An 18868-nucleotide genomic window follows, 5' to 3' on the forward strand; every position below is an offset into this window, starting at 1 on the left:
TGAATTATATGTTTTAGAATTTATTTGAGAAATCTTTTCTTTATTAACACTCACATATTTTGGTTTTCCTTAAAATATCTATATTTCACTTTCAGTCTTAAAATGTGTTTTCATTGAGTAGGCTTTCTAAAACAACATTTATTCCTCTTAAGGCATCAAAGACATCTTTCTATTGCATTTAGCCTTCCAATATTGCTCCTAAAAAAGTCAGCTGTCAGTCTAATTGTGGTTTTTTGCTTGTTTGTTTGTTTTGTTTTGCTTTTTCTGAGTTGGAGTCTCACTCTGTCGCCCAGGCTGGAGTGCAGTGATGCAATCTCAGCTCACTTCAACCTCCACCTCCCAGGTTCAAGCAATTCTCCTGCTTCAACCTGCAGAAGTACCTGGGATTACAGGCAAGCGCCACCACACCGAGCTAATTTTTGTATTTTAGTAGAGATGGGGTTTCACCATGTTGGCCAGACTAGTCTCGAACTCCTGACCTCCAGTGATCCACCCACCTCAGCCTCCCAAAGTGCTGGGATTACAGGCGTGAGCGACTGCTAACTGTGGTCTTTTAAGTGTAATCTGTCTTTTTATTTTTCGTGGCTACTCTTAAGAATTTTCCTTAATAGTTGGTCTTCATTAAATGCTTTCTTCAATTTCACTGAAAGAGTGGAGACTGGGATTTGTAAGAGGAAGCTGTGGAAATGGACATGGGGTATTGGTGACTGGTGAGGAACTGATTTGGGGAAATCTGGATGGACAAGATCACGTAGAGAGCCTTGAGCAGAAAGATGATGGATGGAAACCTTATTTTGGGGAGTCGTGAAGAGTTCTGAACAGGGGGTGACACAGACACCTGGTGCTGTGGCCTCTGGGCCTACTCCTTTTTAGCCTTAGAAGAAATTGCCAGCAGAAACTGTCTGTTAAAACAGCTAATCAAAGCCAGGTGCGGTGGCTCATGCCTGTAATCTCAGCACTTTGGGAGGCCGAGGAGGGCGGATCACGAGGTCAGGAGATCAAGACCATCCTGGCTAACATGGTGAAACCCCATCTCTACTAAAAATACAAAAAAATTAGCCGGATGTGGTGGTGGGTGCCTGTAGTCCCAGCTACTTGGGAGGCTGAGGCAGGAGAATGGTGTGAACTCAGGGGGCGAAGCTTGCAGTGAGCCAAGATCGCACCACTGCCCTCCAGCCTGGGAGATACAGCAGGACTCCATCTCAGAAAAAAAAGAAAAAAAAAAAAAAGCTAGCCAAATCCAGATACAAGGCATTCATTTACAATAATATACAGACTTTATGAAAACCTTTGTGTCAGGGCCTTTGTTAGCTGTTTTACAGCTAACAAAGCTGTATGTTAGCTGTATGCTTTCTTTGACCTTTCACAATAATCTGGTTAGATGGAAATTATTTCCCTGCCTTACAGAGCAGGGACATAAAGTGACTTGCTCAATAGCTGGCATAGATGGAGTTGAACTCAGTTCTCTTGGACAGAAGTCCTGTGGTCTGCCATATATACGAAGGTATTTATATAGTCCATTGACAACAAAAACATTAATTTTAAAAGAATTGGACACAGTGTTATGGGCTAAATTGTTCCCTTCTAAAATTCATATGTTGGAAGTCCTAAATCTCAATATCTCAGAAGGTTACTGTATTTGGAGGGTCTTTAAATAGTTAATTTATTTAAATTAGGTCATGGGGAGGCCCTAATCCAATATGACTAGTGTCTTTATAAGAAGAGAAGATTAGGACACAAACACACTCAGAGGAAAGACCATGTGAAGACACAAGGAGGAGACAGCCAGCTACAAGCCAACAAGAGAGGCCTTAGAAGGGACCAACCCTGATAACACCTTGTTCTCAGACCTCTAACATCTGAAACTATCCGAAAATAAAGTTCTGTGTTTACGTCACTCGGTTTGTGGTACGTTGCTGTGGCAGCCCTAGTAACCAATACACTGAGAGGTACCATGTTCTCTCCAATCAAGGTTATGGCTTTGGACAATTCCTCACTTGTGTATCTTGATTTCTGAGTACTCAGTGTCGGTGACCTTTGGTTCCTGAGGTTGCACCTTGTGGAAGTGTAGGACAGCGTAGTGGAGCTCCTGCTCACCTTCTGAGATGGGGCCAGCCTCAGCAGGGTGGTCTGAAACTATGCCTGTCTGGAACTGGGGCTGATGACCCTGAATGGAAGAAAAGAAAAGATTCAGGGCTGGACAATAGGTTCTCAAAGAAAGCAGCCGAGGATCAGAAAGGGAGTAGAACTGATGGAACTTTATTATTTATCCATTCATTTATTATTTTATTTTATTTCATTTTATTTTATTTTAAAGATGGGGTCTCGCTCTGTTGTCCAGGCTGGAGTGCAGCGGCATGATCACGGCTCAGGCAGCCTTGAACACCTGGGTTCGAATGATCCTTCTGCTTCAGCCTCCTGTGTAGCTGGGACTACAGGCATGCACCCCACCTGGCTAATTTTTGTAGAGATGGAGTTCTACTATGTTGCCCAGGCTGGTCTTGAACCCCTGGGCTCAAGGAATCCACCCACCTTGGCTTCCTAAAGTGCTGGGATTACAAGCATGAGCCACCACATCCACCGTATTCATTTATTTTAAAATATTTAATAATTAAGATTGGCAAGCCCTTAGTGAGTGTTTACATTAATCAGTCACATTCTATTCTCAAAAAATGCTTTGCAGTGGATTCCATGATTACATTCCTCTTACAAACAGGAACACTAAGGCTAAGAGAGGCTCCACATGTTGCCTAAAGACACACATCTATATAAATGCACCACTGAGAAGGACTCAGAACCAGCTTATTGTTGTGTAGGTCATGTGACATGTGCTAGATGTTAAGCCATGAAGAAAGCAGACACAGTCCCAGATAGCAGGCAGTGTGGTTTTCTATGAGATGCAGTTAGTTAAAAACAGGAAACAAAATCACATTTTTAATTCATGATAGCAGATATTTTGAAATATAAAGCAGGGGCAGGAGTGGCATATCTGATTCCTAGACAGGTACTAGAGGACAGAACAGAGACCGGGTCCTGTAGTACAGGCCACCGGACGCCCTCTCCTGTACCTTCTCTTTCCAACACCCCTGAAAACTTGAAAGTAAAGCATGGTAAAGAAATTATGTAATGATTCCCAACGAAGTGGGGATTTAACACACACTAAGTGTGTTATATCTCCAAATAAACCAAGAGGCAATACAAGAAATTATGGAATGAGCAAATAAGAAAAAGTGGGAAATCTCTGGGGAAACAAAATATTTTATACTGGAGTGTGTGTGTGTGTGTGTGTGTGTATGTGTGTGTGTGTGTTCAGGGAGGCATTGGTGACAGTGCGTGAATGGCTACAGAAATGAGATTTATGTTCCGCTCATGTCTTTCCTCCATCATTGGGATAATATATTCCTGCCTGCATTCTTGCTACACAAATCAGTGGCAAAGTCCGAGACTAAAGGTGTGAATTTCTGCAGGAGAAATGACAGATCAGCACAAAAGCCCTACTGAATGAAGAAAATAACAGGTGGAAATTGCCTCTCCCTGGGCTTCCCCTGGCCACCTTCCCCCATCCACACATCCCAGACTTTTGGAAGACAGTCTAGGTATTACCTCCCCCAGCACCAATTTTTCCTGAGGGTCTGAACAACAGGAATCATGACTTGAATTATTCTTGGTCAGTTCTCATTCAGGCTATGGTAGAGTAACTGGCACCCTCCCAGCATAATTAGAAAACTATACATAGTATGTAAAATATGTGTTTCACAAGGAAAACAGGCAGCCCAGGACTGTGACATCTGAAAGAAAGGAAACCAATGAGGTGAGTCTCATGATCAAATGACAATTTCCAAACTGCAGTACGTGGAGGATAAATCCAAGCGGAACACAAGAGTCTTATGAAACTGTGGAGGCAGCAACTGCAGTTCAAGTGGGAATGATGTGGGTGGAATTTGTAGAGCAGAGTACAGAGAAAAAACTACACAGAGAAAGAACTCCAAAAAATATGCATAGAGGTCCCCTTGAATCTTTGGCTGAATACTAAGCTGTATGCACAGAGTGAAAGGCTGAAAGCCTGGGTACGTGCTGCTGGAGAAGGAACAGCAATGAGAAAGCTGGAATGAAGGCAAATATAAACTCACCCTACCAAAGCTTTTGTAAAAATCTTTGAATGGTCAAGACAATCCACTAATAAATTAACTGCATTCGAGAACAAAGCTCAACAATTTTTAAAGGAAGATTAAAATATCCGGATAATCAACAATGTAACACGATGTCCAGTATGCCACCAAAATCACTACCTATGCGAAGAAGCTGTGGAATGTAAGCAATGAAAAGTATATCAGTAAACAGAAACATATCACCAAATGATGGAATTAGCAGAAAAGAAGATTAGAAACGGCTATAAATACACATATTCAAAGATTTAGGCCAGGTATGGTTGTTCATGCCTGTAATCCCAGAACTTTGGGAGGCTGAGGTGGGCAGATTGATTTGAGCTCAGGAGTTCGAGACCAGCCTGGGCAACATGGTGAAATCCCATCTCTAATCCCTAACCCACAAAAAAATTAGCCAGATATGGTGGCTCACGCCTGTAGTCCCGACTACTTGGGAGTCTGAGGCTGGAGAATTGCTTGAGCCCAGGAAGTGGAGGTTGCAGTGAGCTGAGAACATGCCATTGCACTCCACCCTGGGCAAAAGAGTGAAACCCTCTCTCAACAATAACAACAAAAACTTAAAGGAAAACAGAACATAATAAGGAAATGAAAACTATAAAGAACTGGGCTGGGTGTGGTGGCTCACACCTGTAAGTCCAGCAATTTGGGAAGCCGAGGCAGGAGTATTGCTTGAGCCCATGAGTTTGAGACCAGCCTGGGCAACATGGTGAGACCCTGTCTTTACAAAAATTTGTTTAAAAAATTAGCCAGGCACAGTGGTGCATGCCTGTAGTCATAGCTATTTGGAAGGCTGAGGCAGGAGGATCACTTGAGCCTAGGAGGTCGAAACTGCAGTGAGCCATGTTCATGCCACTGCACTCCAGCCTGGGCGACAGAGTGAGATCCTGTCTCAGGAAAAAAAAAAATAAACTGAATTGAATTTCTAGAGATGAAAAATGGCAATATCTAAAAAGAAAAGCTAATAGCAGATTAGGTACGGCAGAAGAAAATAGCAATGAACTAAAAAACATAGCAATAAAAACTTTCCAAACTGAAGCACAAAGAAAACACAAAAACAAAAAATAAATAAGCACAGCTTCATTGGCCTGTGGGACAATATCAAGCATTCTGACACAGGTGCAACTGGGATCCCAGAAAGGGGAAGGGAGTAAAAAAATTATGGAAAAAACAATGATTAAAATGTTTTCACAATACCAAGTCATATATCCAAGAATATCTGCAAATACCAAGAAAGATAAAAACAAAGAAAACCACACCTAGGCATGTCATAATCCTATTGCTGAAAACCAACAAGGAAAAGAAATGTGCCCTAGGGAAGCCAGACGATTGGACACCCCTGCTAGAGGATAAAAGTAGTAACTCTCCTCTCAGCAGTCTGATGGAACTGGGTAAACCAAATTTGATGTTCCAGGTCTGATAAGGACAGGCCCAGTAAACACCCCAAACCTTCCGTTAGGACTCAAGAAGAGTTACAGATTAAAAGTAAGGGTCGGCTGGGCACAGTGGCTCACGCCTGGAATCCCAGCACTTTGGGCGGCCGAGGCAGGTGGATCATGAGGTCAGGAGATGGAGACCATCCTGGCTAACATGGTGAAATCCCATCTGTACTAAAAGTACAAAAAAAAATTAGCTGGGTGCGGTGGCGGGCACCTGTAATCCCAGCCACTCGGGAGGCTGAGGCAGGAGAATGGCGTGAACCCAGGAAGCGGAGCTTGCCGTGAGCTGAGATCGTGCCACTGCACTCCAGCCTGGGTGACAGAGTGAGACTCCATCTCAAAAAAAAAAGTAGTAATATTTAAAAACTATCAAAAAGGCAAAAAAGGGAGATAAATATAAAAGGACAAATATAAATATAAAGCAGAGCAATCTGGTAGAATTGAACTGAGCCAAATCAATAATTACATTAAATATAAATGGTCTAAACACTCCAATTAAAAGGAAGATATTGGCAGACTTGATAAAATAGGTAGAATAAATGTGATATCTGTAAGACAGACACAATACATATGAAGGCACACATGTGTTAAAAGTAAGAGGAGGGAAAATGCATAACAAACAAGCACTAATATTAAGAACACTAGAGTGGCAATATTAAGTCAGACAGTGTATTTTAGGAAAAGAAATATTACCAGAAAAAAAGACATTTCATAATGATAAACAAGTCAATTCATTAAAAGATATAAAAATCCTAAGTGCATATGCAACCAATCACAGAGCATGATTTAACAAAATAAATTGTAAAAATAAGCAGACAGAGAATCACTAAGGATATAGAAGGATTGAACACTAGTGTAAAATAACTTGACCTAATTGACATTTATAAAACACTACATCCAGTATCTTCAGAAAACACATTCTTTGCAATTGCACATGTAACATTCACCATGGTAGACTGATTTTTCATGTACTTATACTACCAGTTACTGAGATAAGAGTTTTTAAAAAATCGACTATGGAGTGTGCGCCACTCTAATGGAGAGGAGATAGAGTGGCAAATAAACATTAGCTCGCCAACTAGACCATCCAGGAGGACACGTTGACATTCATCAGGGAAGCAACATGACCCGGAGAGCAGAGAAGAATGAGACAAGGAAGCTCCCCAGGATTGGCATGGAGCCAAGGGAGGCTCCCCATGATGGGGAAACAGTGAGCAAGTGACAGCCCCCAAGGACCCACACTTCTGCCATGGACCTTTGCAATCCTGGGCATGAGAGATCCCCTGAAGCCTCCAGACTGACATGGAGAGCTGTGCGGAGTCTGGGCAGGGCCACTGCTCAGGCCCATGTGGAGCCCCAAGGGCCTTGGACCTATGAGCAGCTGGGCACCAGGTGTCATAGCTTCACCAACAAGAGAGGCCAGGTTCTCTCACATGCTCTCAGGGTAGGGACCACATTTATGGTGCTGAGGAGCTGACAGATTGCATACCTCACCTCTGCTACAGCTCGCCAGAGAAAGCCCACTGGCCTGGGACCCCAGTATAGCCACCTCACCCCTGCCTGAGCACTTGGGCCAGTAGCAGCTCTCGACTTCTCTGGGACAGGGCTCCCAGAGGTAACAGACAAGTCTGCCATTTTTTCTGCTGCCACAGCTCCCACTCCTACTCGCCCGAGCCTGGAGAAGGAGAAAAGAGCATAAGGACTATCACTGGCCTCCAACACACCGGAACTGCTTTATGGAAAACAGCCAGATCGTATCAGTGTGGGTCCCTGCCCCTGTTACTCCTGACTGAGAAGGACATCCTGACCCGGGCCCCCAGCACAGCTGCCCTGCCCCCACCTGAGTTGGTGGCAGTTCTGTGTTTCTCTGAGGAGGATATCCCAGGGTCAACCCACAGGCTCTTTGCCATTGCCACTGCAGTGGTACTGCCCTTGATGCCTTCAGGCTGGGAAAAGAATAAAGACCTTGATCACTTTGCTGGCCCCTCCAACACACTACAAGCACCATACGGAAAGGAGCCCAGTCTCGCTTCCCTGTGGGCCCCCTACTCCCTGCTCTTCACCAGGCAGGGCCCCTGGCTGGGGCCTGCAGCACAGCGGCCCCACCCCTAGATGAACGTTCCCATTGGCAGTGGCTCTGTGACTTTCTGGGGTGGAGCTCTCAGAGCAGCTGGCAGCCCCTCTGCCATTGCTGCTGCAGCCATGCTGCCCTTGCTGCCCTCAGGCTAGGGAAGGAACAAAGAGCCTGATTTATTTGGTGGAACCTCCAGCATGCCACAGCTGCACTACAGAGAGGAGCCCAGTCTCTCTTCCCTGTGAGCCTCCAACCATTACTTTTCACCAGGTAAGTCCCCCTGCTTGGGCCCACAGCACAGCTGCCTCAACCCAGGGTGATTATTCCAATTGGCAGCAGCTCTGCATTCCTCTAGGATGAAGCCCCAACAGACAAGGAAAAAGCCCTCTACCACTGGCACTTCCAAGGTCCCTGCCCCTGCTGCTCCAAGCTGGGGAGGAAACAAAATGCCTGGGCTCACCGCAGGGCTGTAGTGTGCAGCCTGAGTGCCAAGTCAAGATCTGTAGCCAGCACTTGAGTGAGAGAGGAGCCCACACTCTCAGAGCACTAGGAGGGAGCATGGCTGCAAATGTGAGGAACTACAGAGGATTCATGTGGCTGAACAAGAGCCTACCTGCCAGCCATTATGCTTAAGCACCATCTACTGGATCACATCCAAACTTCAACACCAAAAATACTTTGCTAATATACCCCACTGTGAAACTAAGCACAAGAATTTAGCAATAAATTAAGATCATGCACAAAGCGTTGGCCTTCTGAAAACGTCCAGAAACAAAGCCAACTGACTATACTCAAATGACAGCACAAGTAAGGGAACATGAGTCCACATAAATGAGAAAGAACCAGTGCAAGAACTCTGGCAAATCTAAAAGCCAGAGTGTCTTCTTACCTCATAATGACCACACTAGTTCCCCAGCAAAAGTTCTTAACCAGAATGAAATGGATAAAATAACAGACGAAAAATTCAGAATCTGGATGACAATCAAGATTATTGAGATTCAGGAGAAAGTAGAAACCCATTCCAGGGAATCAAAGGAATCCAGTAAAACAATTGAAGAGATGAAAGATGAAGTAGCCATCTTAAGAAAGAACCAAACTGAGCTGATAGAGCTGAATAACTCACTATAAAAATTTCATAACACAATCAGAAGTATTAACAGCAGAATAAACCAAGCTGAGGAAAGAATATCAGAGCCCAAAGACTGGTTCTTCAAATTAACTCAGGCAGACAAAAGAACAAAGAATTTTAAAAATGAACAAAACCTCCAAAAACCGTGGGATTATGTAAAGAGACCAAATCTACAACTCATTGGCATCCCTGAAAGAGAAGGAGAGAGAGCAAGCAACTTGAACAACATATCGGAGGATATTGTCCACAAAAATGTCCCCAACCTCTCTAGAGAGGTCAGCATGCAGATTCAGGAAATTCAGAGAACCTTGGTAAGATAATATATAAGACAACCATTCCCAAGACACACAGTCATCAGGTTCTCCAAGGTCAATGCCAAAGAAAAAATATTACAGGCAGCTAGAGATGCCTGTAATATTTTAATAGTGATGAGCAGTAATGACTTTGGGTTGATTTGGGCTGTCTACTCTAGGGCTTGTGTCTACCACGTTCCTTGTACTTAATGCACCTGACACAGACTAAGTTTTGTTCATTTCTTTTTCTCAATAATCAATGCCATAAGAAAAGGCTAATATTCCAGGATATATGATAATCTGACATATGAGGAGCATAAATACCCCCAACAAATTAACTGGACTACATATTTCATCAGAACTATTAGATTCAGTTCCACATGTTACTATTTTAAATTATTGAAATCAATACTTTTTAAGTTATTACTGAGTCAAAAATTTAAAATGTCACATGTGGAACCGCAGGGAATGTCAGGTGTTAATGAAGAAATGCCTCAGGGTCCTTACTTAGGGCAGCATTCAAAAGGGATAATGCTGAATGGAAATTAAGGTCTCTGTCACTCACCCTGGAGCCTGAGACCATGACGGGGTTCACATCATCCGTGTTTTGCACTGGCTGGGCTGCTTTCTTCCTTCTAGTCTTCACTCTGAGGGAACAGCCCTAAGCCTTTCAGCCCAGTTATTTGGAGCCTCTTTCCCCAAAAGAAAACCATCTCCCCACTCCCTATGGAGAGTACAGAAGTAATTAAGAGGTCCAGGTGCTCACATGAGCCCAAGAGTTGGACCACAGTTTCAAAGAGACCCCTTGCTTGGTTCAGCTGGTCAACGGGGTAATTCACACCACCACTACCCTCCCTTTCCTCACTCTCGACTTTCCCAAGCACCCCATTTTCCTCCACTCAGGTTTTCTGAGATTCTGCCACCTGCGTGCCCTTCCCACATGAAGTCTTTCTGTGCCTCCCTGGAGCCCACTCTCACCTGAAGATGAAGCAAACACAGAGGAAAACCAGGGCTGTGATGCTAGCTCCCCAGACTGCTCCCAGGACACCACCAGCCCTGCCTTCTGGTTTCCCTATAATTTGAATTTTGAGTGAACTCCAGTTCCAATTCCAGGACATCCTCCCAACAGCCATTCCTCTCCACCTTCCACTAATGTGACCACCCCCATCCAGGACTCAGTCACTCACCATTTCACTGCCCTGTGAACCCGGAACCAGCCTCTTCTCTCTCCATGACTCCCCCTTCCCCCAACTGCAAGACTGAGGACGTTGTGCCCCCAGCCACTCTTGTCTGGGCCTTGGAAACATCTTCTCCAAGCTTCATTTCTCTGGAGCAGTTAGGGGTTGGATTATGTCTCCCCACAATTCCTATTTTGAAGTCCTAACCCCCAGCACCTCAGAGCATGACCTGATTTGGAGAAGGGTCATAGCTGATGTAATTAGTTATAATGAGGTGTTCCTGGATCAGGGTGAGCCCTAATCCAATATGACTGTTGTCCTTATAAAAAGGGGAAAATGTGGGTCGGGTGCGGTGGTTCACACCTGTAATCCCATCATTTTGGGAGGCCAAGGCTAGCAGATCACGAGGTCAGGAGATCGAGACCATCCTGGCCAACATGGTGAAACCCCGTCTCTACTCAAAATATAAAAATTAGCTGGGCATGGTGGTGGCGCCTGTAGTGCCAGCTACTCGGGAGGCTGAGGCAGGAGAATATCTTGAACCCGGGAGGTGGAGGTTGCATATGTCAGATTACCATGTTGCAGTGAGCCAAGATCGCACCATTGCATTCCAGCCTGGCAACATAGTGAGACCCTCTCTCAAAAAAAAAAAAAAAAGGGAAAATGTGGACACAGACGCACATGTGGACACAGACACCACCATGTGAAGATTAAGTCAGAGGTCAAGGCAATGCTTCTTCAAGCCTAGGAACGCCAAAGACTCCCAGGAAACCACCAGAAGCCAGGGAAGGAGCATGGAAGAGATTCTCCCTCACAGCCTCAAAAGGAACCAACTCTAACACCATACATGATCTTGGACTTCTGACCTTGAGAACCGTGAGACAATAAATCCCTATTGTTTAAGTCATGCACTTTGAAGTACTTTGTTATGGCAGCCCTAGCAAACTCATACAAGGACCCAGGCTTCTCTTCCCCCAGTTGTCACCTCTTAGCAGACTCCTGACCTGGCAGCAGCTGGGACAGAGCTGCTCTGGGATGTTCTGGGCCACAAAGCTGAGCCTGAGACTTGAGCTGAATCCCTGGCAGGGGCTCAGGGAGCTGTTGACCAAGGGTCTGGCTGGCTGGGGGTGACTGTGAAGGAGCCATGGCTGCTGTTCCCATCCCTCCAGCATCCCCTCCCCAAGCTGCCAGTGCAGGGAGGAGCCACTGCAGTGTGGACTCTAAGCCTCCCAGAGGTAGGAGGGTCCCAGCAGTTGTGAGGGGTCTGGGGAGGGAGGACAGGACTTAGCAGGGGCCTCTTCTCTGAATACTATGGAGCTCTCGCCCAGCTGCCCACACTCTCGCGCACCTCCCCCTACACTCACAATGCACAAAGAGACTCAGAGAGATTTGCAGGGAGCCCAGAGGATGCTGAGCATGGCAGGTGAAATCTCCTTCTTCTGCAGACCCTACTTGAGGCAGCTCCAGGACCCCAGTATTGGAGATGGGGGTGGCGTTCAGGGCAGGGAAGCCCTGGAACCAGCTCAGGTGTGCAGGGGGGTTGCCGTCAGCATCACAGAGCAGCCGCAGAGCCTGGCCCTCCAGGACAGGGAGGGACGAGGTGTTTTGCAGGATTTTGAAGGCTTTGGGGAGAGAGGTGTAGAGAGTTAGAGATGGGGTGTAGGGGCAAGGCACTGGTGTCCCTCTCCTCCTGTGGGGTCCACACTAGCTCTGAGGAGGAGACTAGTAAAGTGGGGGCCTCAGGTCTTCAGAAAAGCCCAGACCATTTCCCTGGAGCTGCCCAGGCTGTCCTGCAGAGAGTGGAGCAAGGGCTGCGGACAGCGTCGTGGCAGACAAGTGCCATTCCTGGACCATGGAGACGCCTGAGGCAGTAGGAAAACAAGCAAGAGAGAAGAGGGAGTGCGAGGGGTGTGGCAGCTCCTGCCGATGAGGCGACAAAGGCTGGGGGTGAGCAAAGACTCAGTTCAGGTCTTTGAAGTCTATGGAGGCCTTAGTCCTGGCTTCTCATATTGATCCCCGTTAGTCCCCACTCTGCTTCCATCTGGCCCTGGAGAGAACAGGACTGGCTGGTTCCTACCTGCGCTGTTTCCTTGGAAGATGCTGATGGCCACTTTCTGTGGAGCATCTGGGGTGGAAAGAGGTGGCCGCCTCAACATCCCTGAGGAGGGATGGTAGGCATGGGGCCTTCCCCTCAGGAGCCATGAAAACAGGGAAGGGGGCTCTCCTCTTTGGCAACCAGGTCCCCAACTTTAAGCTCTGGCTCAGCCCTGCCCTGTCCCCCCACACCCTCAGGGACCCGGGCATCCTGGCCCAGCACTCACAGGAGACATTGAGCTGGATGGTTCTCTCCACGGTCACACCGGCTCCAGGGAACGTCACCTGACAGGTGAGGTTGGTGCTGTGGTCCTGGGGCCGTGGGGTGATCGTGAGCACTGAGGACTGGGTGGTCCTGGGGCCCAGGGAGGTGGGGGCAGCTGACATCCAGGAGAAGATGGGGGGTGTCCCCTGCTCACAGACCCAGGGCACAGAGCAGGTCAGATTGCTGGGATGGCCAGACTCCAGGGTCCCTGGGATGGAGATGTTGGGCCTGTGGGTCAGGGCTGGTGGGGAGATGGGGAGGCGGGATCAGGATGGAGGTCTGAGGTTTCACCCAGGGGGAAGCCCAGTCTCTGGTCCAGCTCCTTCTCTGAGCCCAACATGCTTAATTGTACCCGCCTCCCAAGACGGGGCTCCCGTCCCAGCCCTGCCCTACGGCCCCCATGACCTTCCCCTGTGGCTAGTCCTGGAGCTGGTTCCTTACCCATCACACGCACAGAGAGCTTGGAAGATGTATAACCGTATTTCATCCGTTTGTACTTCAACCGAAAGAAGTATGCAGCATTGTCCCTCCTCCGGGCATCTCTGATGCTCAGGGAGCAGTTCTTCCTTCTGGGATCCCAGAGGAGGTGGAATCGGCCCCGGGTCTCCTCCTGCACTTCTTCGTCTGGGTCGTTTGTGGCCACTGGAACATCAGCCCCTTCCAGGAACCAGTAGCCATAACCATAGTACGAGGCTGGAAGGGTAGTGGGCAATCTGCAGGGTACGAGGACGCACAGACCCTCCTGCACCGTCAGTGACTCTGGCCCCTCCAGCTGGAATCTCCGCTCCTGAGCCAGGGCCCCTATGGAGACATGAGGGTCAGCTCGGCCCAGCCCCACGGCACCTCTCCCCTGGCCCACTCACCTGCCCACAGCAGGGGCAGCAGCAGCGGTAGCATCTCTGAGGCGGAGGCTTCCTGGGCTTCCTGCATGAGCAGAGAAGGGGAAGGGAGTGGAGGGGAAGGGAGTGGAGGGGAAGGACTGCGGGGAGGAACGGGTGGCTGGGGAGGAGCGCGTGATCTCGGCTGTTCACAGAAGAGGAACTGCGAAGCCACAAGCCCTCGGAGCTCCACTCCCTCTGCACAGAGCAGACGGAAACTTTGCGACCCAGAGACCTGCCCAAAGAAGAGCAGAGGAGAAGAGACTGTGTCCCGCCTCCCACCTCGGGGCTTCCTGTGAGCAACAGAGCCCGGACCAGGGCCTCCCGGGGCATCTGAGGAATGCGACACCTGTGTCCAAGGCCCTGCCCACCTGAGGTGCTTTTCTGTGCACCACTGTTTACACCTGGGAGCTGGTCACTCCTGGCCCCAGCGAGTCACAGCCTCATCCCACGCCATGAGAAAGTCAGTCCTGCAGGATATAGGATTCTGTAGGGTCTGTGGGAGTGTCTGGGACAGTGAAAGGAAGAAGGGTCCCAGGTGCAGTGTGGGTGATAGCCACTCATTCATTCACTCATTCATTCATTCATTCATTCACCAAACACGTAGTGAGCATCTGTATGTAGGTCGGGCTGGAGAAGAGATGCCAGGGACCTGTCCCTACCCTTGAGATGATCCCCATCCATAGCTTCCCATCCTCAGCACACACCCACTCTATCTAGCTTTAGAGCTGTGGACACTGGTGAGTTTGCCAAGTGACACAGTAGAATGCCAGATATTTTTTAAACCATGAGTATGGAGCTTTTTCCTTGACAGCTAGTACACTGATTTACAAAATTTCAACGACCTCTCCAAAATAAGAACCATGCAACATCTTCATGTAAATCAAAAAGGACACATATTTTATGAACTGCAGTGCAGAAGAAACTTCTTTTGAATTAATGTTGCCACTCAGTGCAGTGTGGACTGGAGAGATTTTTTTTTAGGTCCTCATGATAGAGATTAGCAATTTCTTTCCTGTGAAAAATCTGCTTCTCACAGTTAAATGTGGCACAAAAGACATATTTCTGGACAACATGAGCAGAATATCCTGACAAAATTAAAAATTTTAGGTCCAGCTCACATGGTTTTCCATTTTCCTCTGTGCAGTATGCATCTGGCAAATCTCTAATACCTATGAGGTATTAGAATTTGCCACCATATATTTGTAAAATTTTTTATTTCTACAAACTTAAGGAGTAGATGTAAAATTTTTTTGCATGTATATAATGCGTAATGATTATGTCAGGATATTTAGAGTGTCCGTCACGTGAGTGCAATACATTCTCGTTAACTAAAATCACACTATTCTGCTCTCTAACGCTGAATTTATTCCTTTTAACTGTATGTTTGTAGCACTCCACTCACTTCTCTTCATCTTCTGTCCTCCCCCTATCTGACCCTTTCCAGTCCCTGTTGTCTATCTTTCTACTGTCCACCTCCATGTGATAATATTTTTTTAGCTCCCACATGTAAGTGAGAACATGCAACATTTGTCTTTTTGTGTCTGACTTATTTCAATTTAGATAATGAATTCTAGTCCCATCCATGTTGCTGCAAATGACACGATTTCATTCTTTTTTATGGCCAAATAGCATGTATACTATATTTTCTTTATCCATTCATCTGTTAATTGACACTTAGGTTGGTTCCATATCTCTGATATTGTGAATAGTGCAGCAAAAATCAGGTGAATGCAGGTATCTCTTTGATGTATTTCTTTCTTTCCCTTCGGGTAGATACCCAGTAGTGGGATTGCTTGTGTGATCGAATAGTAATTCTATTTTTAGTTCCTGAGAAATGTCCATAGTGTTTTCCAAAGTGGCTGTACTAGTTTAAATTCCCACCAACGGTACAGAAGAGTTATCTTTCTCCTCATCCTTGCCAAAATCTGTTATTTTTTGTTTTTTTAGTAATAGTCATTCTGACTGGGTAAGACAGTATCTCATTTTGGTTTAGATGTGCACTTCTCTGATGATTAGTGATGCTGACCATTTTGTCATATTGGCTGTTCTCATGTATTCTTTGAGAACTGTCTATTCCTGTCCTTTGCCCACTTTTTACTTGGATTATTTGCTTTTTCCTGTTGAGTTGTTTGAGTTCCTTGTATAGTCTGGATATTAGTCTCCTGTCAGAAGAATAGTTTGCGAATATTTTCTCCGATTCAACAGGTTGTTTCTTCACTCTATTTCTTTTGCTGGCAGAAGCTTTTTGTTTATTAAGTCCCATTTGTTTATTTTTGTTTTTGTTGCCTGTGCTTTTCAGAACTTAGTCATAATTTCTGACTCTTCTGACCAATGTTCAAAAGAGTTTTCCCTAGGTTTTCTTGTAGCTGTTTTTTTTTTTTAATATAGTTTTGGGTCTTACATTTAAGTGTATGATTCATTTTGAGTTTTTTTTAATATGGTGAGAGAGAAGAATCCAGTTTCATTCTTTTGTGTGTGGGTATACAATTTTCCCAGCACCATTTATTGAAGAAGGTGTCCTTTCCTCAATATAAGTTCTTGTCAGTTTTGTTGACAATCAATTGGCTGTATACATGTGGCCTTATTTCTGGGTTATATTCCATTGGTCTATGTATCTATTTCTATACCAATATCATGCTGTTTTGGTTATTATAGCCTTGTAATATACTTTGAAGTCAGGTAATGTGATGCCACCAGCTTTGTTCTTTTTGCTCAGGATAGCTTTGGCTATTCAGGTTCTTTTTGGATCCATATGAATTTTATAATTGTTTTTTACAATTCTGTGAAGACTGACATTGGTATTTTCATATGGATTACATTAAATCTTTAGATTGCTATAGACCGGTGTGGTCTTCTTAACTATCTTAATTCTTCCAGTCATGAGTATGGGATGTTTTTCCATTTGTTTGTGTCATCTTCAATTTCTTTCATCAGTGTTTTTTAGTTTTTCCTCTATAGATTTTCACCTGGTAGGTCATTAAGAGCATATTGTTTAATTTCCATACATTTGTCTTGTTTCCAGAGTTCCTCTTGATGCTGACTTGTTGTTTTGTTCCATTGTGGTCTGAGTATACATTGAGTATAATATTGATTTTTTTTAATTTATAGAGACTTATTTCGTAGCCGAATATATGGTGTATCCTGGAGAATGTTTCATGTACTGATGAAAAGAATATGTATTCTGCAGTTGTTGGGTAGAAGTTCTGTAAAAGTCTGTTAGTTCCATTTGGTCTATAGTCTAGTTTAAATGTGATGTTTGTTTGTTGATTTTCTGTCTAGATGATCTGTCTTACTGAGAATAGGGTGGTGAACCTTCCCACCATTATTGTATTGCATTCTATCTCTGTCTTTAGATCTAGTAATATTTGCTTTATAGATATGGCTGCTCCATTGCTGGGTGCATATATATTTAGAATTGTTATATCCTCTTGCTGGGTTGATCCCTTCATCATTATATAATGACCTTCTTTGTCTTTTTCTACTGCTCTTGACCTAAGTTCTGTTTTATCTAAGTATAGTTACTGCTGCTTACTATTGGTTTCCATTTGTGTGGAATATCTTTCTCCATCCTTTTACTTTTGGTCTATATGTGTCTTTCCTTAAGGTGTGTTTCTTTAAGCTGCACACTGTTGAGTCATTTTTAAAATCCATTCAGCCATTCTATACCTTTTAAGAGGATACTTTAATCCATTTACATACATGGTTATTATTGATTTGTGAGGCTTTCTTTCTGTCAGGTTATTAAACATTTTCTTGTTTTAAACATTCGTTGTTTCTTTCCTTTTATCTTATTGTTTGTCCTTGTGATGTGGTGGATTTCTATAGTGGTACCATTTGAGTCCTTTCTAGTTCTCATTTGCATGATTGCTTTACCAGTGAATTTTTTACTTTCATATGTTTTCGTGATGATAAAATCATCCTTTTGCTTCCAGGTTTAGGACTCCTTTGAGTATTTTTTCCAGGGCTGGTCTAGTGGTAATAAATTCCATCAGCATTTGTTTGTCTTGGGATGAATCTATTTCTATTTTATTTATGAAGAATAGTTTCTTTGCATGTTCTGTGGTGGCAGTTATTTTTTCTTTTAGCACTTAGAATATATCAGTTCCTTCTTTTCTGGCGTGTAAGGTTTCTACTGAGAAATCTGCTCTTAGTCAAATGGAATTTCCTTTAGAGGTAGCTAGATGCTTTTCTCTTGCTATTTGTAGAATTTGCTCTTTAACTTTGACTTCACACAGTCTGACTATAATGTGCCAAGGAGAAGACCTTTTGCATTGGGGATCTGCCTGGGGATCATTGGGCCTTCTGCATCTCTATACCTAAATCTTTTGTTAGACTTGGGATGTTTTCATGTATTATTTTGCTGAGTAGGTTTTCCAATATTTCTTTGTTTTTTCACCCTTAGAGATACCAGTAATTTATAAATTCCATTGCTTTATGTTGTCCTAAATGTTATTAAGGCTATGCTCATTATTTTTTGTACTTTTCCCTTTATTTTTGTCTGACTAGAGTATTTCAAAAAACCTGTCTTCAAGTTCCGAGATTCTTCTGCCAGATTTAGTCTATTATTGAACTTTTCAAATGTGTTTTGCATTTCCTTCAATTAACTATTCAGTTCCAGAATTTATATTTGGTTATTTTAAAAAATATATATCTCTTTGATCAATTTCTCGTTTATACCCTGAATTGTTTTTCTGGTTTCCATAGTATTGATTTTCAGAATTCTGTTGTGTCTCACTGAGCTTCTTTAACATCAATATTTTGAATTCTTTGTCTGGAATTTCAAAAATTTCTTTGTGATTAAGATCTATTTCTGCAGAATTCTTGTGTTCCTTTCCTTGCTGTTTCATGTTTCCTGTGTCCTTATGTTAAAATCTGTGCATCTAGTATAACAGTAGCTTCTTCCTATTTTTTAATTTACTTTCATAGAGGACATTTCTTTTTTTTTCATGGTCCAAGTATCTGGTGATTTTTATTAAGAATAACTTTGGTTCTAAGAATTCCACTCTCAATTCTTTAATGCTTTCTGTTAAAAACAATTATACAACAGCAAATACAAAAAATATTAAATTATGAAAACCAATCCATTAAGGCTCCCTTTATATATAATATACACTCAAAGAAGTCAAGATTTTTCAGAGTAGAAGAATAAAATCAACTGTTATAGCTTAGAAAGCAACACTACTACTATGAGACTATAAAACATTGAACTACTTTAAGAAAATCACGATGTGGAAAAATTGAGACTTTTTTTTGTCAAAAAGTGGCTCAAAGCACAAAACTGCTCAGATGTTCAAGGATCCCAGGGGTTTGGGCTGCACAGTATTAAGGGGAGAGAGGAGACTGACAGCCTGT

The 18868-nt window shown here is 44.3% G+C and overlaps 1 protein-coding gene across 1 annotated transcript; it reads right to left on the bottom strand.

Moving 5' to 3' along the window:
* Positions 1 to 1876: 1876 nt before the first annotated feature.
* Positions 1877 to 14183, bottom strand: SIGLEC6 (sialic acid binding Ig like lectin 6). Its single transcript, XM_008966212.5, has 7 exons — positions 13499 to 14183; positions 13077 to 13436; positions 12598 to 12876; positions 11641 to 11898; positions 10077 to 10170; positions 9664 to 9745; positions 1877 to 2167 (listed from the first exon to the last, which is right to left on the bottom strand). Exons 1-7 carry the CDS (start codon positions 13563 to 13565, stop codon positions 1994 to 1996), a joined length of 1314 nt encoding a protein of 437 aa, XP_008964460.1. The 5' UTR covers positions 13566 to 14183; the 3' UTR covers positions 1877 to 1993.
* Between the last annotated feature and the right edge of the window lie 4685 nt (positions 14184 to 18868).

This window comes from Pan paniscus, chromosome 20 (assembly GCF_029289425.2).
Source record: "Pan paniscus chromosome 20, NHGRI_mPanPan1-v2.0_pri, whole genome shotgun sequence".
Lineage (NCBI taxonomy): Eukaryota > Metazoa > Chordata > Mammalia > Primates > Hominidae > Pan > Pan paniscus.